The sequence below is a fragment of the Furipterus horrens genome, unplaced genomic scaffold, assembly GCF_987537825.1.
Source record: "Furipterus horrens unplaced genomic scaffold, mFurHor1.1.pri manual_scaffold_17, whole genome shotgun sequence".
NCBI classification, from domain to species: Eukaryota; Metazoa; Chordata; class Mammalia; order Chiroptera; family Furipteridae; genus Furipterus; species Furipterus horrens.
In genome coordinates, this window is record NW_028327187.1 from 40,425,036 (window position 1) to 40,449,887 (window position 24,852).

At 38.2% G+C, this 24,852-nt stretch overlaps 1 protein-coding gene and 1 non-coding gene across 2 annotated transcripts in view; both read right to left on the reverse strand.

Moving 5' to 3' along the window:
- Positions 1 to 8,409: 8,409 nt before the first annotated feature.
- LOC149990888 (U6 spliceosomal RNA) lies at positions 8,410 to 8,515 on the reverse strand. The gene has a single exon (XR_016508722.1). It is a non-coding gene; the product is annotated as a U6 spliceosomal RNA (small nuclear RNA).
- Positions 8,516 to 8,703: 188 nt separating this feature from the next.
- The window catches only part of WDR44 (WD repeat domain 44), an 89,412-nt gene continuing 73,263 nt past the window's right edge, over positions 8,704 to 24,852 (reverse strand). The window contains exons 14-20 of the mRNA XM_090264845.1: positions 21,140 to 21,262; positions 16,770 to 16,961; positions 16,458 to 16,559; positions 16,134 to 16,249; positions 13,297 to 13,424; positions 12,694 to 12,816; positions 8,704 to 9,763 (exon numbers count right to left, since the gene is read on the reverse strand). Coding sequence (XP_090120971.1) covers positions 9,669 to 9,763; positions 12,694 to 12,816; positions 13,297 to 13,424; positions 16,134 to 16,249; positions 16,458 to 16,559; positions 16,770 to 16,961; positions 21,140 to 21,262 — 879 coding nt within the window. The 3' untranslated portion in view covers positions 8,704 to 9,668. The remainder of the gene's footprint in view (positions 9,764 to 12,693; positions 12,817 to 13,296; positions 13,425 to 16,133; positions 16,250 to 16,457; positions 16,560 to 16,769; positions 16,962 to 21,139; positions 21,263 to 24,852) is intronic.

Consider the following 24,852-nt stretch of genomic DNA (forward strand, 5'->3'; position numbering starts at 1 on the left):
CAAGTGTGCCTTTCTTTTTTGCTTCACCCCAAACTCTCCTGGTTATGGACTCTGGACTTACCGAAGTGAGATTCAGTTTAAGTTCTCACTGGCCGTTATTTTATTTTAAAAAAATATTTTAAAAAATTTATTTTTAGGGAGAGGGGAAGGGAGGGAGAAAGAGAGGGAGAGAAACATCAATGTCTGGTTGCCCCTCATGTTTCCCCAACCGGGGCCTTGGTCTGCAACCCAGGCATGTGCCCTGCCTGGGAATCGAACCAGTGACCCTTTGATTTGCAGGCCAGTGCTCAATCCACTGAGCCACACCAGCCAGGGCTCACTAGCCGTTATTTTAATAGCAAAGTTTTACTCATATTCAACATTTTTAGAAAATAGTTCTGACTTGCACTGCTTTACTAAACACTTGCTTTGTAAATAATTTAGGTTAGTTTCATGGTTCACTAAATATATGTGAAATTTGTTTGGGGTTTCAGCAGAGTAATACAGTTCATTCTTGCTTTCTGGTTCCCTCTCTGGTCTGGTCCCAGGAGAAGCAAAGTACTGCCATCTGTCATCTGCTGCAATATTCACTGTAATGTTTTAAATGTTGAGTACCACCTAGAGGAGACAATATTTATTGAGCCAACTGACTAGTGTGTTGGGTAAAAAAATATTAGGGAAAAATGCTTCTCAATATTGTAATTAGAAATTCTAGGGGTGAAATTCTGTCACTGAGTGTGCCATTCTGGTGACACAGGTCAGAAATTATAATGTCAGCATGAATATAAAGACATTTACAGGACAAAGCCTGATCTGTCCTAGCAGTTGGGTGAGACAGGTGATGGGCCTGGCCTTACTAGGGTTCCTAGTTGCCATGGGCCTACTACAGCCAGCCCCAGGAGCAGCTGAAGTTTCTGCAGTGTAGCTTAGGGATGCTCTGACTTGGGACTACTAGTACCTGCTAGATTTGGTTATTGTTGGGGTTGGGCTGTGAGCTACCCATTTATTAGCATCAACCTGGTCTAACATTCCACATACCAGAGGTAAGTAACCTTGGTATGGCCTCTAACAGTGATACATGTAGGAACATCCTAGGCAAAAAAGTGAGGTCTATGGAGTTTATTTTGGGGTCTTCCTATATCCCATATCTGCTTTCCTTTCTTCCTTCCTGATACTTCCCAGCATTTTTTCCAGTGCAACAAGTATACCTGTTATCTAATAAAGGAACCAGGGTTCCATGGATAAATGGCAGATCCTAGGGCTGGATAAATGGCAGCTTTTAGAGCTGGGGAAGGAAATATATAAGATGAACCTGGTGTATGTTGGACTGACAGAAAGAGTACAGAAATGCTCAAAAAAAAAAAAAAAAATCAAAAGATGAGGGCATGTCAAAGGGACATAAAAGAACTCCGGTGAGGGAACTGTTTATGAAACTGGAGGGCGGGCTGGGTGGAGCGGGGTGAAGGGGGAAAAAGTGAGACAACTATAATAGCACAAACAATAAAAAACAAACTCCCAATGGTTAAGGCTAGAACAAGTTGAAAAACAAAATCATGCAGTTTCAATTTATAACTCTAAGTATAAAATAAATACCTATAAGTCCATTCTGACATAAATGGTTGAATTTATAAATAAATGAGAAGAGACTTGTCTCGTACAAAAAATTCTAAATAAGTTATATAGATAATTGCCTCTCAAGGAGGCCTTAACCCTTCCGCACCCCTTGAGTTTGTTAGTGATTCACTCTCAAAGAGGAGATTTATGGAAAAGGAGAAAAAAGTAATTTTATAGTGGAGAAACCTGACAAACACTACCTCAGCCAGGTGATGTCATGTTGACAGTACCTACCTTTGAGGTGATGTAATAAGAAGAGCAATTCACCCTGTGGACTTCCTCCCAAAAGTCCGGAACCCCAGTCGAATCATGAGAAAAACATCAGACAGACTCAAATTGAGTGACATTCAACAAAATACCTGACCAGTTCTCCTCAAAACTGTCAAGGTCATCAAAAGTGTGGAAAATCTGCTCTGGCCGGTGGCTTGGTTGGAATGTCATCATGTACACCAAAAGGTTGCGGGTTTGATCTCGGTCAGAGCACAATCTAGGTTGTGGGCTGATCCCCAGTTGGGGTGCATACGGGAGGCAACTGATTGATGTTTCACTCTCATATCGATGTTCCTGTTTCTCTTTCTCCCTCTCTCTCTAAAAATCAGTGAAAACATATCCTCAGCAGATGATTAAGAAAATAAATAAATAGCCCTGACTGGTGTGGCTCAGTGTATTGAGCACCAGCCTGCAAACCAAAGGGTCATCTGTTCGATTCCCAGTCGGGGCACATGCCGGGGTTGCAGGCCAGGTTCCCAGTTGGGGCACGCAAGAGGCAAACACACACTGATGTTTCTCTCTCTCCTTTTCCCTCTCTCTAAAAATAAATAAATAAAATCTTTAAAAAAAAGCAAATGAAAAAAACCATGGAAAGTCTGAGAAACTCACCAATAAGAGCCTAAGGAGACTTGATAAGCCCATGCAATGTCATATCCTGGACAGGAACAGAACAGAAAAGGCATTGGGTACAAACTATTGAAATCCAAATAAAGTGCAGCATTTAGTTAACAGTAATGGACCAATGCTGGTTCCTTGATGTGAAAAATGTACCACAGTAATGTGTTAACAACAGGGTGCCAGTGATATGAGAACTCTCTGCAAACTTTTGTGAAAATCTAAAACTATTCTAAAATAAATGGTTTATTTAAATAATAAAAAACATTATGTGCTTAAGTGCAATATGTTACCCTGGATTGGATCTTGGAACTGAAAAAAGACACTAGTAGAAAAACTGGTGCAATCTGAATGAAGTCTAGAGTTTACTTAATAGTAATGTACCAGTGTTGGTTTCTTAGTTTTGATGTATGTACCATGGTAATGTAAGATATTAACATTAGGGAAAAATAGATAAGGAGTATGTGGTAATTATATTCTTTTCAAGTTTTCTGTAAATCTAGCTATTCCAAAATAAAATTTTTATTTTGAAAAATGGAATGGAGGGTAACCAGATGTACAAGCAAAATCTGTGTGCTTGGACCACCCTAGCTAACCTATATGATGGCATTTGATTTGTCTGGGACTATGCAGTGGATCTCTCCCTTCATCTTAATCTCACCCCCCCAAATCTGCTGCATGTATTTAATGTGCATGGATCTACACCAGAACAGTGGTTGTGGGTAAGAGGGGTTGTCTGAGTTCCCCAGGAGACTAGATGACTCAGTGAGCAGGGTGTCGTCCCGCAAACTGAAAGGTTGCTGGTTTGTTCCTGCTCAGGGCACATGCCTGGGTTATGGGTTTGGTCCCTGGTTGGGGGCACACGAGAGACAACAGATCAATGTTTCTCCTGCACATTGATGTTTCTCCCCTTCTCTTTCTCTCTCCTTTCCTCTCTAAAAATAAATAAAAAAAATATTTTAAAAAAAGAAATGAAGACAGGAGAGCAGTTGGGGCCAAGGCATCTGCAAAACAGAAGACAGTTAAGGCTTTTGAGGAAATAAGACAACGCTTTCAGACTGTCAGGATGGGGTAAGAGACCGGCAAAAATTTTGACAGGGTCGGTGGCTCCATTTACCTTATGATTTACTCATAAGCATTTATCATATTACCCTTGCTACTTGTAATATTAGATGAACAAAGATTGGCCTTAAAATCAAGTCGTTGCCATGAATTACTAGGAAGGGTAGAATGGACAGGGGTTAGGGCAATAAGGGGCATTACTAGGGCCACAGCCACAAGTTAGTTCATAGCCTCTTGTTTCTGTGGCCATCTTCTCCACCAGACTGTGAGCTCTTCTGGCACAGGGATGTTGCCTTATTCTTTTTAAATAATTATATTGCTTATGCTATTACAGTTTTCCCAATTTCTCCTCCATTGGCCCCCTCCACCCACCACCCCCACTCCCTCAGGAAATCCCCACACCACTGTTCATGTTCACCGGTCATGCATATAAATTCTTTGGTTACTCCATTTCCTACACTGTACTTTACATCCCCATTTGTACTTCCTAATCACCTCACCTCTTCACCCATTCCCCTACACCGCTCTCCCACCTAGCAACCATCAAAACACTTTATGTATCCATGATTCTGTCTCTGTTCTTGTTTGCTTAGTTTGTTCTACAGATTCAGTTGATAGATATGTATTTATTGCCATTTTATTGCTTATAAATAAGTCCCTTGAACATTTCATATAATAATAGTTTCTTAAATAAGTATTTAACATTTCATGTAATAATGGTTTGATAATGATGAACTCCTTTAGTTTTTTCTTGTTTGGGAAGCTCTTTACCTGCTCTTCCATTCTAAATTGATAACTTTGCTGGGCAGAGCACTCTTGGCTGTAGGTTTCTGCTTTTCATGACTTGGAATATTTCTTGCCAATCCCTTCTAGCCAGCAAAGTTTCTTTTCAGTAACTACCTGACAGTCTTATGGGAACTCCTTTGTAGGTAACTCTCTTTTCCCTTGCTGCTTTTAAGATTCTCTCATCTTTCAACTATAGCATTTCCATTATGGTGTGTCTTGGAGTGTTCCTCTTTGGGTCCAACTTGTTTGAGACTCTGTGCTTCCTGGACTTGCATGTCTATTTACTTCACCAAATTAGGGAAGTTTTCTTTCATTATTTTTTCAAATACATTTCTAATTTCTTGCTAATTCTCTTCTCCTTCTGGCACCCCTATGATGTGAATGTTGGAATGCTTGAAGTTGTCCCAGTAGCTGCTTACACTATCCATTTTTTTTTGGATTCTTTTTTCCCCCTCCTTATTGTTCTGATTGGTTGTTTTTGCTTCCCTATGTTCCAAATCATTGATTTGGTTCTTGGTTTCATCCCTCTACTGTTGTTTCCCTGTAAATTGTTCTTTATTTCAATTAGTGAATCCTTTGTTTCTGACTGTTTCTTTTTTATGCTGCTGAGGTCCTCATTAAGTTCCTGGAGCATCCTTATAACTAGTGTTTTGAATTCTACATGTGATAGATTCCTTATCTCCATTTTGTTTAGTTCTTCCCTGGAGTTTTTATCTGTTCATTTGGGCCATGTTTCCTTGCCTCATTTTGGCAGCCTCCCTCTGTTTCTATGTGTTAGGTTGAGCTGCTATGACTCCCTGTCTTGGTAGCATGGCCTAATGTAGCAGGTGTCCTGTAGGGTCCAGTGGCACAGCCTCCCCTATCACCCAGCTGGGTACTTTATATGCATCCTTTATGTGGGATGAGTACACCCTCCCCTTTTGGTTGAGCCTTGGTCGCTGTTGGCAAGTCAATGGGATGGATTTACCCAGGTCAGTCAGCTGCAAGGACTGGTGTGACCACTGACCACCAACCTCTGTCCTCTGTGGAGGATCAGCTGTGTGGGGGCAGGGTGCTGGTGCTCTGATGTGGTCTGTAGCTGCCCTCTGGGTGTGCTGGCCCTGGGGATTCCTGGGTGGTGCAGGCCAAGGTCAGCCCCCAGGGCCACCCTGCCTGAGCTACAAAGCAGTCTGAGATCACTGCTATGTGGCTGCGCTTGGAGATTCCCAAGTAAAGCCATGCTGTGAATCTAGGATGGCTGCTGCTGGTCCTGGGCCTGGCACCACTTAGCAAGAGGTATAGGGGCTGAAGGCTCACTGAGGCTGGCTATTGCTTAAGAGATTTAGGAAGTTATGAAGCATGAGCTAAGACCAGCATTTCATTAGGAAAAGCAGCTTGGGTGAGCCCTTAATTTGGGTGGAATGAAATCTCTGGGGATCTCCAGGGTGGGGCAAACAGTGTTAGCCAGGGCTGATGGAGTCTCAGATATGGCACCAGCCTGCCAGCTCTGTGGCTCTGTGGGGAGAGGGTTCAGAAAAGGCTCAATGACCTCTGCCCACCTTTCTGTCTGGGAGAAAGCTGTCCCCCTGCTGTTGTCTTGATGCCAGACATTTCAGTCCTCCCTGTATGCCACTGGTGCCTTTCAAGATGCTTTCCCAGTGCTGGAGCTCAGAGGGAGTGAGTGTGAGTCTGAGTGTGGGTTAAGATGTACTGCTTGGGACTCCAGAAGTTTCTTCCACTGACTTAATGCTCACTGGTCTTTGTAGCCAGAAGTTGTAGCGATTTATCTTCCTGGCACTGGAACCCTGGGCTAGGGGTAACTTGGTATGGGGCTGGGGCTCCTCATTTCTGGGATATCCCTCCTGAAAACTTATCCACTACATATGAATGTGATACCAGCCCATCTCCATGTCTGTGCCCCTCCTACCAATCTAGGTGGATGTGGTTTCTTTTAATTCTAGTTGTCAGACTTCCATTCAACTCAATTTCTGATGGTTCTGAGTGATGGTTGTTCTATGACTTAGTTGTAATTTTGATGCGGTTGTGTGAGGAGATGAGCTGTTTACCTATGCCACCATCTTAACCAGAAATTTATTGCCTTATTTTTCTCTAGTGTCAGCAGTGCTCTGCACATAGTAGGCATTCAAAAATAAGTAAGGCAGGAAGCTAGAAACCAGTGAAGCTGGGAATGCTTTTCTTTTGAAAATTTATGTGGAAACATTAAATCCCCAAAATGTCTTTACTTTGAATCCCCATAATAATTAAGGTATTTAAAATATTCTCATAATTTTATTTTTTCACATCAGTGGGAGAGATCTGGCCTCTGATTCTCAAAACTATACAACTGAAATTAGAATTTGGGGGGATGAATATATTGATATTTAACATATATTTCAAAGAATAAAAAGCCACTGCCCAGCTATATAATTTGAGGACCAGAGAAAATGGCATGCTAAATTACTTTGAGTCATTCATATTTCAAGTCCAATTGAGGTAAACAAGACAAGGGGACAAAGTTTCACTATAATTCTTCAAAGAGCTTTTAATGAAATGTGGTTTTAAACTTTTTAATCTAGCACAGTGGTTCTCAGCCTCCCACACCAAGTCCATAATGAAATTTTCACCAAAAGAGAAAGTGGAAAATAAGGTAATATGGTTATTTTTTTAAAAGCTAGGTTTGTTCATTTTAATAAGAGTATTTATTGCTGTAAGGTAATAAGATTGTGTTTGACTTTCTTTTTAGCACTAAAATGTTTTCTCTTTTTTGAAGAGGTGAAAGTAGATGGCAGGTTAAAAAGTGTAGAGTTGGCAAAAGGCAGCGCCCTGTGTCAATCCCTAAAATGCTTTTGTTCAGGAAATCCCAATGTCTAGAAAGTGCTCCCATACACTTATATACTTTTTTTTCTGTATAGGAGGGCACCCAGGGATTCTGGAGACACAGTTAGAAATGTATGTTTGTTGAGTCAGCTATTGGCTAGGCACCAAGCTTTACAAATACACTATTTCTCAGTAAATCTTTACAATTTCAGCTATGTATTCTCCTATTACAGTTAAGGAACTGGAAATTAATATAGGATAGCTTGCCCAAGGAATGTGCTAATACAGGGAACCAAATCCAAGTTTATCTAATTCTAGAATCTGTGCTCTTTTCTAGAATGCCACACTACTTACTATAGTGAGTTTCTAATACTTATTTTTGGGAAGAATAATGTTTAGTTTTTCTCTGTATACATCTTGATGCTACCTTTTCAAATTCACTTTCTGACTTGTAACTTTGCAGTGTATTTATATAGTGATAGCGAGCATTTAAAAACTAAACTTAGAAGTGTCACTGTTATTCTTTTAAGCTGGCATCCCAACTATTTTTTGCCTTTTTGTTGAAGAAACCACATAAAACTAATCCGAAAATAGTCACCTGGCAACACCCCAGTTATCTGTACAGTAATTGAAATGACCAGCACCACAGCAGACTACAAGTTCTCCTCAGGCAGAAGTCAGTAAAAGCTAGCTACTTCAAAGATCTATGGACATCAAGTTCTTTGAAACACTAGACCAATACAGACCTTGAGACTGAGAAACTGACTGGTCAGAAAGCCAATGGCATAACAACTCCATCTGTCCAGTAGAGTACAGAAGAGTGAGTAGACAGAGATGGGGAGAGCGGAGTGAGTAGAGGGGAGAAGAGTATTGCACTGGCAGGAGGAAGAAAGCAGCATAGGGGTAAACCCAAGGCAAACAATATGCAATTAACTAGAAAATCCAGACCACTGATTAACAGGGACATGATCATGGCTCGCCACTTCTTACTTACATACTGAAAACGAATGTACAACAGTAAAGAACATACAAGCAAATAGATCAACTCTCGGCAATGTTAATTTGTTTGTTTTTTAAAATTTAATCTTTATTGTATTTTTCCCATTACCATTTAGTCCCCTTATACCTCCCTGCCCCCAGCAATCACCACACTGTTATCCATATCCCTGCGTCCTTTTTCCTTTTTGCTCAAGCCCTCCACCCCCTAACTTCCCCGCCGCCACCCCTAGCTGTCATCCTGCTCTCCATCTATGAGACTGTCCCCATTTTCCTTGTTAGTTCAGTTTAAAAACTATGGAATGCTTCACAAATTTGCATGTCATCCTTGCACAGGGGCCATGCTAATCTTCTCTTATCATTCCAATTTTAGTTTATGTGGTGCTGAAATGAATACAGTAATGTTCATTTTAGAGCCAGCATTAAAATTTCTTTTTTTGTAAAGGTATATAGCTAATGTATTATAATTTAGGGATCTGAAGTCCGATCTTCTTCTTGGAAAGATCAAATCATAAAACAAGGCTCTGTTTTTCTTGCATTTCTCAAATTACCAAAGTCATCTGAAAATGAAGTCACATCTTTAACAAGTGTTGGCAACCAACTTTTAATAAACTATTTGATTTTCAGAAACATATGCTAACCATCAACAACATTATCAGGGTAGCATTGCCCCAGATGTTATTTCATTGGTACATTATATCAATATTTGCAAAGGCTTTCAAATTCAACAACACAAAACAGCTTAGTTTTTTAAAACTACAATGCTTTAAAAAAATGTAAACAGTTCATTTTTACATTGTTGTAAAAAAGAAGATTCACTCCTTAATGTGGCTTAATTTTTTTTAAGTGAGCAAAGCCTGGTGCTCATGGATAAAGAATGAAAAAAGATTCTTTACATAGAAACATTGTGCTCCAGTGTGGCAAAAAAAATTATATATATACATACAAAGAAAAGAATAATCTTAAGTCCACAAGTTAGACCACAAAAAAATCTTGTCCCCAAATTGAGAAATTTATAAAAACCATTTACACATGGTTGTGACCTATTGAAAACCTATATAACATTTTTAAAACAATAACTCAGTCAAAAGATATTTTTTAAAAAAGGAAATTTTGTGCAAAAGAAATTGCTTAAGCTAGAAACAAGACTCCTTCCTCAATAAGAGGCCAAATGAGCCATTGAAATAATTTAACTTTGTTAAGATTTAGTGCATGTAACCAAAAGGCACACACATGGGATTAATATATTAATATATTTTCATGCAGAAACCTGTGCAAGTTCACAATTATATAACAAAAACACAAATATAACAAAATGTAAAGCCTAATGATGTCTGGCAATGTTATTCTAGCCACATTCCTTTCTAATCTATCAGCCCAGGGTTTACTTACTAGATCATTAACACTGCCTCTCAAAAAATATATTATATTTGAACAACTTCCAACAAAAATTAAAAAATGAATGTTAGCCTGAAACACTATAATATTTTTTTTCAGTTCTGATACATATAGAAATTTATGGATATGTTTATTTTAAATGGCATTTCAAATTAAGATACATTTTTCCTTCTGTTAATAAATACTTTGATTGCTCCAGTGAAGTCAGCAGAGAGAAGAACTTCTGTGTTATCAATCTTCATAATACCTTAAAAATACAAAAAAAAATATTTTTAGTTGACTTAAAAAGATTATGAAGCCTGCTGTCACAAGTGTAACACACCCATGACCTTTAGGGTGGAAGAGCCTCACTCTCTGTCTCTTCCGTCTTCCTTTCGTGGCTCAATCCTGAGATCCTCTCATCTTCCTGTACCTCTCCACCTCTCCTCCTCTCTGAGGCTCCCTCCCACTTACCTTGTCTTAGCTGCTGCCCCCTGGCTTGGGTAGATTACAGTCCCTTGGGGCCTGGAGGCCTGCATTTACTCTCAGGCAGCCTAGGCCTCTAAGGTCTCTAATGCTTCCTTTTATCCCAAAAGGCTAGTGTGTTATTCAGCCCCAGGACTGAAAGTGCTGGCAGGACGGGATCAGCTGGGGAAGTCTATTGCTGACAGGGTTCTCTAATGAGGTAAGGCTTATTGTATAGCAGAAATACAGAAACTGCCATGAAATGAAGTTCGCGTGATCGCTCTGTGAATGCTGACAGCACCTTTTCCCTCCACAGCCCACACTGAAGAACTATGTAACCAGCCATGATGAGTGGGAAAAATGCTTACCTCTTATATTTACCAGTAAAAGCATTTAGCAAACAAGTCAGTGCAATTTGCATAGGCCAAATTTATGGATTTAAGGACTGAATAGTAAGGAAGAAAATAATACAAACTTTAACAGGAAATTTGTGTAAAGGATGAGTTAGACAAAACGGTTTCACTTAGATATACTAAAAACATTTTAAGTCTTTGAACATTCCTTTCCACCCTTTAGGCATATCTCAAAGTAGTGCTATGTAGCTGAAGCAGCAGCAAAGCCTTTAGGGATATGAGAAAGGCTGAAGAAAAAATTAATTCATCGCACAGTAATAATGAAGATGATAATGATAATGTTGACCACATGCCAGGCATTTTGCTAGGTACTGATGTTATCTTCTTTTTTTTGAAAAAGCTTTTAAAAAAAATATTTTATTTATTTATTTTTAGAAAGAGGGGAAAGAACAAAGACAGGGAGAGAAACATCAATGTGTGGTTGCCCCTCCCACACCCCCAACTAGAGACCTGGCCCACAGCTCAGGCATGTGCCCTGACTGGGAATCGAACAAGCAGCCCTTTGGTTCACAGACTGGCACTCAGTCCACTGAGCCACACCAGCCAGGGCAGTTATCTTTAACTCTTATTCCAACTTTGTAAAATGCATATTTTCACCATTTTACATCTGAGGAAAATTGAAGCTTACAGTGTTGAATATATCAGAAATAGAGAAAGCAATCAGATATATTTTATGATATCATATCCTGGGTTTACAATTTTATTCTAAGATTATACCTAGGATAGGTACAGACCAGCAAACACATATTTGAGTATGACGCATTTAAAGTTGTGGCTCTTTAAAAAGAATAAAACTTTTCATTTTTCTTCAAATTGTTTTTAAAAACTAGAATTTTCTGCGAAATGTGTAGGGGAAATATGTAGACCATTAAAAGATATCACAGGCGGAAAAGGAAGAAGAACAAATAATTTAGAAGAGAGAAGCTGGATTTGATTCTGAGAAAAAAAGAAAGAAAATGAAAAAAAAAAAAAAAAAAGATTTCCAAACAGGCATTTAGTAAAGGTTTAATAATTCTGAGTAGGTTTACTTTTAGGTCCTGTAATTTAAGGACATTCTAGACTGAAGTTCATCTTTGTTACCAAAATTTTCTTGACAGAAGAAATAGTATATTTAGAAGAGTGTATAGCATGGATAATACCACAGGGGAAATTATTGGAGATCAAATGAAATGAAAATACTTGAGAACCTTTTTTTCTTTTTAAAGTTATTTGTGAATATAAGTTTTGTGTTTTGAGAATGTATGTGTTTTTTTTTAAATTATTTATTTATTTGTTTATTTATTTATTTGTAGAGAGAGGGGAAAGGAGACAGAGAGGGAGAGAAACATCACTGTGTGGTTGCCTCTCACTTGCGCCCCCAACTGGGGACCTGACATGCAACCTAGTCATGTGCCCTGACTGGGAATCGAACCAGCGACACTTGGCTCGCAGGTTGACGCTCAATCCACTGAGCCACAGCAGCCAGGGCCGAGAACTTTTAAGTACTGTATTCAGATACTTTTAGAAGCATCTTTTGTATACTGTATCTATTATTGTGGCTTTATAACTCTTTAAAAGGCCTGGTTGTAGTCTATAAATTGAGAAAAGACATTCAATGAACTATTCTGCAAGTGATTTTAATAATACAAACTTGTTTTCATTGACAACTGGTCCAAATTTACACGGTTTTACCATACTCTTAAAGACCACTTTTTACATAACTGGCACTCAATGTTATATGATGGTTTCTTTTCACTTCCTAATCTGAACATTTTATAGAAGTGGAATTAGTACTCATTTTCAGAGCATATAGCGCAAATGACAAGTAATTATAGGCCTGTAAATAGCTACCTAAGAGAAGCTATAAATTTGTAGCAAGTAAAAAACATTGCTTTCATTTTGGCTTAACTTATTCAGCAAATGTTTATTAAGCAGCTAATACATACAGACAAGTACTGTGCTAGGCACTGGCACAAAAACCAATAAGACATATAAAGTCTCTGTCTTCATAGAAATCACAGTCTAGTAGAAGGAACACATAGTAAATTTTGTAATATTTGTACGTCTTCGTGTATGTTTCTCCAAGGAGAACAGCTGCCCATAAAAGAAATTAAGAACGTTCAAATTTTTCATTTTTAATTCCTGGGTGAATTTTATAAAAGTAAAATTCGCAAGAACTATATTACTAAAATGTCCAGGAATCAGTATCTGACAATCATTACGCTTTAAACAAAAAATATTCTTCACACTTACGAAAACCTCATAATACTCAATAGTAGGTTAATTATGCTACTACATGCTGATTAGAAAAATGTAGGACCAATAAACTATGAGTACCTACCGGAGGGCATGGTATCTAAAACTTCAGCATCTTCACTTTCTGATTTTTCAGATTGCACATCCAAAGACAACATCAAACTTGGGTTTGGAGCAAAGATGGCTGAAGTAACAACTGCATTATGTGCTGGGGAAAAAATTGACTTCAGGATAACTAATAAATTTGATTCTAAACATCAAGACAGTAAAATATGCAAAAAATACAATAGTGTATGTTACATGCAAAATATCTTTTAAAACTAACATATAAGTCACTAAGAACTACAATATTTAAAACCCAAAAATATTTTCTAAAAAATTACCACATAAAAGTTCTGAGATCCCATGACCTCTCAAATTTTATACAAGTTCTTCTTTGGTATAGAGAAATCCAACAAAGTCAAATACAAAGCAAAAGCAGTTATAACTGCCTCTCTGAAATAATGCCTATACAAACTCACTTCTAGTATTATACATCTGCACTTGACAGCCATTCTCGGCAGTGCAGATAGACTCTTAAGAAGCTACACCATTGTCTCTCGAGACGGACGGCTGCCGACGACTTGACATTTATTCACTTTAACTTTATTCACTTATAAAAGACACACAAAAGTAGGCATTTACTTACCTTTAATACCCTCCCAAAAGTCATTACGATCTCTCCTGACTGAAGTAAACTTGCTTAGGTCATGGTAAGTACTCCAGATATAAACATACTTATCTTCTGAGCCACTAACGAGGTAACTAAAATCATGGCTAAATTTGGATAACAAAAGGAAAAAAAAACTCAGTTTTTTTTTGAAGGTTTCCCTTCATCAGAGCCTCCTACCTTAAAACACCTAAGAAAACACCCAGGAGAGCTTCCTGAAATACGGACTCATAGTGTCACTCCAGAGGTTCCGACTGTAGGTTTGACATGGGAGCCAGAGGCATTAGCATTTTCATTAAAGCCCTAGGTTGCTGTGCTACTGGTTAACCCACACTGGGAAGAAAGCCTCCTTAATAGATGAAAGAGAAAAACAGAGCATTTTACCAACTAAATTACTGGGTAATTACAGTAGTCCCCCTCTTTTCACAAGGGATATGTTTCAAGACCCCCAGAGCTGCAGCCAATACAGAACACATATACGACAGGGTCTCATGACACTACAACGGAGTGGAAAATTTTCTATTTCCTAGTGACATCGTAGCTATTGTAATGTCTTAGTGCAATGCACTACTCATGTTTGTGATGTTGGTATAAACAAATCTATTGCACTGTTAATCTATAAAAGTACAGCATACAAATTATGTACAGAACCTAATAATTGACATTTATGATAAATAACTATCATTGAATTATTTACTGTACTTTAGAGTATACTCTTTCTACTTATAAAAGGTTCCACTATAAGAGGAGCAAGTACTTAGCCCACACAAAGAAACATGGTCCAAAAGAAAGAACAGATCAAAACTCGAGAAAAAGAGCTAAACAAAATGAAGATAAGCAATCTATCAGATGCAGAGTTCAAAACACTGTATATAAGGGTGCTCAAGGAACTTAGTGAGGACCTCAACGGCATAAAAAAGATGCAGTCAAAAACGAAGGATACACTAATTGAAATAAAGAACAATTTTCTGGGAAACAACAGTAGAGTGGATGAAGCCGAAAAACAAATCAATGATTTGGAACATAAGGAAGCAAAAAACAACCAGTAAGAACAACAGAGGAAAAAAGAATCCAAAAAAAATGAGGATAATGTAAGCAGCTACTGGAACAACTGCAAGCATTCCAGCATCTGCATCATAGGGGTGCCAGAAGGAGAAGAGAAAGAGCAAGAAATGGGAAATCTATTTGAAAAAATAATGAAAGAAAACTTCCCTAATTGGGGGAAGGAAACAGACATGTAAGTCCAGGAAGAACAGAGAGTCCCAAACAAGATGGATGCAAAGAGGCCTACTCCAAGACACATCATAATTAAAATGCCAAAGGTTAAAGATACAGAGAGAGAAAGAAGTTAGGTATCCACAGGGGAGTTCCCATAAGACTGTCAGCTTGTTTCTGAAGAGAAACTTTGCAGGCTAGAAGGGACTGGCAAGAAATATTCCAAGTCATGAAAAGCAGGAACCTACAGCCAAGAGTGCTTTGCCCAGCAAAGCTATCATTTAGAATGGAAGGGCAGATAAAGAGCAAAGCTATCATTTAGAATGGAAGGGCAGATAAAGAGCTTCCCAGACAAGAAAAACCTAAAGGAGTTCATCATTATCAAACCATTATTACATGAAATATTAAAGGGATTTACTTAAGAAACCATTATTATATGAAATGTTCAAGGGACTTATTTATAAGCAATAAAATAGCAATAAATATATATCTATCAACAATTGAATCTAAAAAACAAATTAAGCAAACAAGAAGAACAGAGTCATGGATACAGAGAGTGTTTTGATGGTTTCCAGATGGATGAGGGTGTGGGAGAATGGGTGAAGAGGTGAGGGGCTTAAGAAGTACAAATGGGTAGTTACAGAATAGTCATGGGGATGTAAAGTAGAGTACAGGAAATGGAGCAGCCAAAGAACTTATATACATGACCCATGGACATGAACAATGGTACAGGAATTGCTTGAGGGACTGGGGGGTGCTGGACGGAGGGGGGCAAAGGGGAGAAATTGGGACAACTTTAATAGCATAATCAGTAAAATATAATTTAAAAAAATCTTATTTTAGTGCACATACAGTATAGATACAGTGAACAAAGATATGATTCATGTCCTGGGTGGGGCGGTATAAGATTTTTATCATGCTACCCTTAATGGTATGCAATTTAAAACTTATGAACTGTTTATTTCTGAAATTTTCCATTTCATATTTTTGGACCATGGTTCACCATGTGTAACTGAAACTGAGGAAAGAAAAACCATGGAAAAAGGGGGGACTACTGTAGTAGGTAATTACAGAAGACAGGAGAATTGATAAGAAAAGGACTAAGAGAAAGAAAGAAGGTTATAAAGGAGAAGAGGCAGGTAATTCAGGAAAGCCTCCAGACCCCTAAGAGTTGAAATAATAATTATATGTAAAGGTATAAATACAGGACACTCTACTTCACAGTGTTAAAGTGCTTTATAAGCTTTTGTATCTAAAAGGATCAAGCGTGTGTGTGTGGTGGGTGGTAAACTGCCTCTAAAGCAGAAATTCTGGAGCTGGGAGATTCTAATCTTGGCTCTGCACCAACCAGTGTGACTTTGGGCAAATTACTACATTTTCTGGGCCTTGGTTCCTTCGTCTGTAAATACAGGCAATTCTAATTCTATCTATCATACAGGTGTATAAGGTAAGTATTGCATGATGATAACCTGAGCTACCAGTTGTAAAAGTTCAAAGAAACTAAAAAAGTCATATAGACATAAGGCCTAGTAATCACTGGAAAACAGGAATAGGGGAGAAATGTTCTAAACTCTTTTGGGAATTTCTCATTGCCAATTTACCTGAAACTTGCTTTGATCTGGCTGCTGCTGTTGACATAACCCTTATACTTCATGGAAAGTGACAAATCTCTAAGATCATATAGTCTGATTCTGGAGTCATTTGAGGTTACCAGTATCTAAAAATAAAAAAAGGGGAAAGTTAAATATATAATCTTTTAATCTAAATTAAGATATAATCAAAAAAAGGTGTATACACATACAGAATATAACTCAAAACTAGAAAAAGCAGTATTCCATAGGAAAGGGACTATATTCTTAGCCGAGAACCATCTTTCAGAAGTCTATATATAGTATGGAAGAGAGATGGTTTTGAATACTTAGTACCTTATTTTCTCCTGGTAAAGGCTCAATGCCAGTAATTTTTCTTCCAACCTTGTTGCGTCCTCTGGTAGAGCGGACATGTATTTGTGTGTGGTATTTCAAATGCTAAAAAGAAATCACAAATTTAACAGATCAGAATTAGAAGGAACATCAAAGATCATCTGATCCAACTCACAGACAGACATGGTATTATTTGCTCCAATTTATAGATAAGGCAGCTAAAGTGCAGAGAGGATATTATCAACTTAATTCAAAACCACGAAAAAAGTTTTACTAAGTATTCAATTACATAATTTATACAAGATATTCATTTACCTCTGTATCATAGAAAATGCATCTGCCATCATATGTCCCAATCACTGCATATTTGCCATTTTGACAGAAATTTGCAGCTGTGATCAATTTTGTTTGACCATCTACTTCATTCCACAAAGCCACTTTTTTGTCAGGTATGTTCCAAAGGCGGAGCTTCCCATCCAATGACCCACTTAGAAAATATCTGTCATCCTAAGGATGTGACAAAAGTTTAGAAAGCTTTCATTTTACCACATCAAGAAAAACTCAGCTGGGTTGGTGAAGTATGGGGTGGTCTGTGGGTTTCACTTTAAAACTGGTTTCTCTTTTCTATCCTAATGGCTTGGACAGAAAGGGCCCAGAGGCCTGAGAGGGGGGAAACCTAAACTATTTCCCTCAGCCCAAACTAAGTATAATGGGCAAAAGGGGTTTGGACAGGTGAGATGTGCCTAGCACACCTTCCTCCAAAGAAGCCCTTTTTTCCCTGATGTGGGGCATTGAAAAATTAATACCTGCCTTCTGTTATCTAGTGGTTACAGATTGAATCAGCCCTGGCTGGTTTAGCTCAGTGGATTGAGCGTCGGCCTGCGAGCTAAGTGTCGCTGGTTCGATCTTCCAGTCAGGGTACATCAGAGAAGGAAAACTCTGACTCCAAAAAACCTCCGCTGCCTTGCGGCATACCTCTTCAGGGGAAAGGCTAAGGGAGTAAACCCCGACAGAAAATCCGGAGCCGGAGTCCCTAAGGCGGTTTGACGTTGTAGTCAACACCGGCAACTCCTGCGGCGCACCTGAAGCCAAGCTGTATTGACTCCGTCTTTCCCTTGGACCCTTCAGCTGCGAAGAGAGGGGGGGTCTGCTGCATGGGCAACAGCAGACCCTCCATATCACCCTGCCCAGGCTCTGTAGCTTCAGCGTCATCGCAAGATGTCGATTCAACACGGGAGGAGACAGATACCATGTCACTCCCGAGTCGGACTGCACAGCCATTCTCGGCAGTACAGATGGACTCTTAAGAAGCTACACCATCGTCTCTCGAGACGGACGGCTGCCGACGACGACAGATTGAATGATGTCTTTTAACCCTGTTGCCAAATCTGTTGCCCCCAGAATACAGCAAGGACGCCAGCCTGTTAAACCAAGCATGCTGTTGTCCGGGGACAGCCAACTGACCTGGAGTCTGCATGATCCTTCCCCAGGTGGGAAGGCTACCCTCCCCTCCGCACCCCCACTCTTATTAGGAATTTCTGGACCCAAGGGTAGGTAGGACGATGACCATGTCCAGCTTGAAGCAGCTAGAGGAACACAAGACCTTTGCCCATTGTCATTTATAAGATTATAAAGGGCCTTAAGTCTGAGAGGGAGGGATTGTTATTTTTTATTGTTAAAATAATTAATCATTTATTTAAAAAAAAGAAGAAGAAGAATATATGAAAGGGTGAAGTGGGAGAGCCTATATGTACGACCCATGGGCATGGACTTGGGGGGGATTGCTGGGGGAGGTGGGGGTACTGGGTAGAGGGGAGCAAAGGGAAAAAAACTGGAACTATTTAACAATATAATCAATAAAATATACTTAAAAAAAGAGAAAAACTCATTAGTAAATCAATACATTAACTCCATTAAAAATGTTTAAAATATGTAGATCTCATTTTAAAAGTATTATTCCGCAAGTAAGCATTACTTTATTCATGAAAAATAACAATTATAAAATATAGTATTCCTTTTGTAGAAATGGGATTGTGATCATTTTATCATATCCTTAAACTTCTTTTCCCAAAGTATGGATGTGCACAAATAAGATGCTGAAATGTATATTATGTAGGACAAGGTTCTGTGATCAAATTCGGTACGTTTGAAAAATTCTGGGTTACAGAAAATTAATCAAGATTCTCAGTTCCAAAAGGGGGATAAAGCAGGTGGCATTTTCTAGTTTATTTAACCATGGACTTTTTTTGTGGAGAATTGGTAGGAACATTTAGCAGGGCCAGTTCCTTTGAGCAACATGCTTTGTGAAAAACCATCCTATAATGATACATTTGCCTGTAGCCTTTTCTGGGACAAATGTTAACAGCTGGATAAAAAGGCAATGCCAATTAGCGCCTGGAACCAGTCAATTTTTGGCACTCTGACACCATGTCAGCAGAGAATTGCTTCACTAATCAAAGTTTCAAATTCTTAATTTCATACCAGGGGTTCTCAACCAGGGGCAACTTGGCCCCATAGGCAACATCTAGCAATGTCTGAAGACATTTTTGATGGTCACAACTGGGCGGTGGAGTGCTACAGGCATCTAAGTGGGTGGAGGCCAGGAATGCTGCTAAACACCTTGCAGTGTACAAGACAGCCTTCCTCCCTCCAACACAAAGAATTATCCAGCCCAAAATGTCAATAGTGCCAAGGCTTAAAAACCCTGCTCTAAAATAAAACCAGGCATACTGGTTTTATTTTTGGTACCATAAGAGTTAAAGATAAAATAATTGGGATGCCAAAACAAGAAACAGATTCTCTTCTCTGCTCAAGATTCTTCTTCTTACTCATCTCTGAAGCCTGTCAAGAATAATCTATACACAATGGGTACTTTTATGGCTATGGTATAGCAGGCTTGACTCAAAATCTACCAGCAGAAAAGATGAACAAGTAAAGATAATTCACCTTGGCTTTACAAATTAGAATTTTATTTACATACATACATACATCTGTATATACGTGTGTATGTATCTCCATTGTGCTACTTCTTTTACAAGTCTGCTCTCTTCCTTCCAGATAACATTTAACAGTTGTATTTCCTAAGAAAATGTCAACATCACTCCATTGTTCCCTAGAGTCTCTTAAAAATTCTCTAGGTCAGTAGAATTTTTAGAAATAGGGTTTTTCAGTTTCCAAAATAAAACTAAAAAAATATAGAAAAATTAATGACTAAACAGAAATATTAATAATAATGTACTATATAGCTACACCTAATATATAGTACATAATAATGTACTATATAGCTACACCTAATACTTCTCTCTTTCCACAGATACATCATAGTTGAAAGAGAGGTACAGGAAAGGATTTTGCTCACAGCTGTTGACAGGGGTAAATCCATTCTTTTATTTCAGACTTGGTTGACAGGCAGGGGTGTTGTTCAGAGAGAAGCCTCAAAAGGCTTGATGGTTAAAACTGATAAGGTATTCACATACATTAAACATTTTAAGTTTTTAAAAGTTCTTTACCAAATTTTTAAAGGTTCAGAATTATTACTGCCTATGTTATAAGCTTGCCCAGGAAAGAAATTATATTGAGGAGAACAAAAAATCACTCTTCTCTCTTAATCTGGAGAAAAAGAGGAAGAAATGTGAATATAACTGAAACATTGCATGGAAAGGACAACGGGCGTTAAACATACAGAGGTGAGGATGTGATTGGAAATGTAATCATATATCAGTGCAGAAGAGGGAAAGTAATCATACAGCAACCTAAGTAAGCTTAAGCTCTCCACTTATTTCAACCTAGCTAACGAAGTAGAAAAAACATGTGATCCCCTTTGCTTATACAGTCATAAAAAATTAAAATTAATTTAGCCTTAGGCATTTTATGGCTCTATCCTGTATGGGCAGAAGACAGGTCAGCAATTCCATGACAGCAGACTTTTCTCCTTTAGTCGAAAGAATATGAAATACTTTCTTCACAGAGGAAAGATATGAAAGGACTTTCTACATTGAAAATAATGCCAATTAAATGACTACTACAACCCCTACAAGACGGGCTAATACACTATTTGATGGATCAGTCAAGCAGATTGACTAATACACTATTTATGGAAGTATAGGTTAGTGCATTTGTTTTGGAAAACCACAATGTATCTGATAAGTTAAAATACACAATTCCCTTTCTCTCTCTCAAAGAGAAAATTAAGAAGTGATCTGAAGATTAACAATACTTCTAGATATAAAATAGGGATTCAGCATTATCTTGTAACAAATTTTGGACTTTGCCTCTTTCAACCTTTTGCTCGTTGTCTCTTCCCTTCCCAGCCTTCCCACAACTATTCCTGCCTATATGCTTCCCTTTCTCATTTATCCACCTGCTCTTTTCTCTTCTACCATTTCCAATATCTCTTACCTTTAATAGGATACTTTATTTATACCCTGCATGTCTTACTGAAGATTTAGAATGACTTCTCACTGTTGTATTTAAAACACAACACTTCCAGTTCTCTAATGCAGATTAGCAGAATATTTATTTCCTTTCTCATTTTTTATAGCAAAATGAAAGACTAAATTAAGTTGTTCTGAACTATGTGGCTGTTAATTTATTTTTCTGTAATCCAATTACCCTCCAGAGAAAAACTGGTTCCCCCACCTGTCTTATAGTATAACAAAAAAAAAAATGTATAAACAATTACTTACTCTTGGATGAAAAGCTATGGCAGTGACAAAATCTATATGCTGAAAACAACAAAGGCATTCTCTTCTGGAAATATGCCATAATCTGACTGTTTTATCCATTGAAGAAGAAAGCAGAAAGTAGTTCTGTGGAAAAATTGCCATTGATTATTTTACCATCATATGAAACAAAAAACAATAACAGAAAACAACAAACTACGCAGCATCAGAAAGAACAAAAGATTATCCATTCACTTGAAAGATCTCATTTTTCAAAACCCTTAAATACCATTATTTCTTAGATTCTAAGACTTTTCTACATTACCTATTCTGGAATTATATTAAAATTCAGTTATGAATCTAAGGCATCTATTCATTTGATGGTCACTTCAGTTATTTTATATCGACAACCCCGGGTGAATTTAAACTCACATGGATTCTCTGTCACGTAAAATGCCTTCAAAAAGATTACCCAATAATACAGCATGGAAATGAAAAGTTATTGTGCACCTGTCACATTGTAGGCAAGAGAATTAGAAAATAGAAACTGTCAAACCTCTCAGAATAGATCATAGAATTTTCAAAACTAGAAAAGGGTAGTATGTATAACCAATTTAGGTATTGTGATGGACTGTCACCCAGGAACCAAACATCTATCTGTCAAATGCTTCCAGCTGCCCTGGCTGGTGTGGCTCAGTTGGTTGGAGGATTGTTCCATGCACGGAAAGGTCGCAGGTTCAATATCTCATTGGGGAGCCTACAAAAGGCAACCGATTTCTCTCCACCCCCTCCCTTCCTCTTTCTCTAAAAAGTAATGAAAAAATGTCCTCAGGTGAGGATAAAAAAAGCTTCCAGCTGGCACAAGCTCTTTATTTCTAAACACAATCTATTTAAGGGGAGAACTACGAATTATATTGAATGTAAAACCCCAAATGAGACCCTAGTATTCTTGGGTATGCATAAAAGTGCTAAACAAATCGAAATAATGACAACATTTAATGAGGACTACAATGTGCTAAACATTGTTCTTAGCACTATACAGCAGCGCAACATTATTATCCCCTTTTACAAAAGAGAACAGTGAGGCAGAGGTTAAATAATTTGTCCTAGACTACACACAGCTTGTAAGTGGCAGAGTGGGTAGGCTGGCTCTAGGTACAGGCTCTAACCGCTACACTATTCTGCAGAGGGTTTAAGTAGAACACATTATAGAAAACAACCAGAAGCTTTGTCATTTACTTAAAGCAATGAAAGAATCTTACATCTTTACGTGTAGAAAGACAAAGCATAAATATTGATTTAGATATGTAACTGTATTGATACATATATGCTCTTTGGGGTAGTTTATAAAGTATACATTTTATATGGTTTACTGGTTTTAAATAGGCAGTGTATTTGCAATTAAAAAACAAAATTTTTAAATAAAACAAACTTTCTAAAATGTAAAAAAAGACAATAGAAAATCAGAATTTTTAAATATGTGAAATAACTTTAATAAAACATCTAATAACAATTATTTTTATTTTCAAGATCTACTTAGTTCCAGATAAGTTTTGAAGAGTATGTGCAGTTTACTTTATATTTCCTCTTAATAACTAACAACTATATACAAACTAAATTTTACCGTCTGTTGTCCTTAAAACTAACTTTATTCAATTCTTGCAATAGTCCATTGCTTGAAGTATATGAAAAAATATGAAGACATGCCTAGAAGTGAAGATGCTGAAGATATGTTAAGATTTGTTCTATATGCCAAGAGATTTCTGTTCAATAAATACTTATTGAATTAGTAAAATTAAATAATTTTATTAAACTAAGCATAATCTTGGGAGTCAAAGAAATTAGATTCAAATCTAAGTTTTAACCACAACTACTTTTGTGATCTTGGATGGCCCAGAGGCTCTTTTAATCTACAAAATGAAATTTCACCTATCTTACAGGGTTATTACTATTTTTAATAATTCATCTTTTCAAGTATATTTTATTATGCTATTATAGTTGTCCCAATTTCCCCCCTTGGCCCCCTCCACTCAGTACTCTCTTCCCTCCAGCAATCCTCCCTTAGTTCATGTCCACAGGTCGTGCCTGTATGTTCTTTGGCTTCTCCCTTTCTTATGCTATTCTTAAAATACCCCTCTTTATTTTGTTCTTATCAATTATGCTTCTTAATCCTTGCACCATTTCCTCATTTCTCCCCCTTCCCTGTCCAAGCTGGTAACTCTCCAAATAATCTCCATACCTATGATTCAGTTCCTATTCTGGTTGTTTGCTTAAGTTTGTTTGTTTTAGATTCAGTTGTTGATAGCTGTGAATTTGTTGCCTTTTTAAAGTTCATGGTTTTGATCTTCTTTATCTTAAATTAGTCCCTTTTACATTTCCTGTAGTAACAGCTTGGTGGTGATGAATGCCTTTAGCTTTACCTTGTCTGGGAAGCACTTTCTCTGCCCTTCCATTCTAAATGATAGTTTTGCTGGACAGAGTAATCTTCATTGTAGGTCCTTGCTTTTCATCACTTTAAATACTTCTTTCCAGCCCCTTCTTGCCTGCAAAGTTTGTTTTGAGAAATCAGCTAATTGTCTTATGGGAACTCCTTTGTAGGTAACTCTCTTCTTTTCTCTTGCTGCTTTGAAGATTTTCTCATTATCTTTAACATTTGGCATTTTCATTATGATGTGTCTTGGTGTGGTCCTCTTTGGTTCCAACTTGTTTGGGACCCCCTGTGCTTCCTTGAATGTCTATTTCCTTTGCTAAATTAGGAAATTTTTCTTTAATTAATTTTGTCAAGTAAGTTTTCAATTTCTTGCTCTTCCTCTTCTCCTTCTGGCACCCCTATGATTTGGATGTTGGCCTGTTTGGAGATGTCCCAGAGGTTCCTAAGCCTCTCCTGTTTTTTTGGAATTCTTGTTTCTTCTTTTTGTTCTGGTTGAATGTTTACCTCTTCCTTATGTTTCAAATCATTGGTTTGAATCCCAGGTTCATTCCCATCACTGTTGGTTCCCTGTGGATTTATTCTTTATTACACTTAGTGCAACCTTCATTTCTTCCTTTATTTTTTCCCGTACTTAAGGAGTTTTCTGAGTATCCTGATAACCACTGTTTTGAACTCTGCATCTGATAGGTTGGTGATCTCTATTTTGCTTAGTCCTTTTTCTGGGGTTTTGTTCTGTTCTTTCATCTGGGCCATATTTGTCTCCTCAATTTGGCAGCCTCCCTGTGTTTGTTCCTATGTATTAGGTAGAGCTGCTTTTACTCCCTTAGTAGTGTGACCTATGTAGCAAAGGCACCTGTAAATTGTGTGGGGCAGAGCCTTAAGTGACTGCCAGGGTGGGGCAACTGCTTCACTGCTTTGTGGCTGTGGGGGAGGGTGCTTGGAGAGGGGACAATGCTGCCATCTGGGTTCTGGTGGTTTGCCAGGCACTCGCCCTTTTTCCAGTCATTTTACGTACTTCTCACGTGTGACTGGCACCCTTCCAACTGCTGCTCCGGTGGTGAATCCCGGAGTGAGTGGGATTGCATATGTTCTAAGACTGTGCTGGACCTTTAAGTGATGAAAATCCAGCAGTTTCCTCTGATGCTCCAACCCTGACTGGTTTTTACAGTCAGAGGTAACAGGAGTCTATGTTCCTGATGCTGGAATCCTGGGCTGTGTGGTCTGGCCTGGGGATGGGATCACTAGCTCCCAAGGTATCCCTCCTGTCTGTTCCACTGCAGCTGCACCACCTTTGCCTGCCATGCTG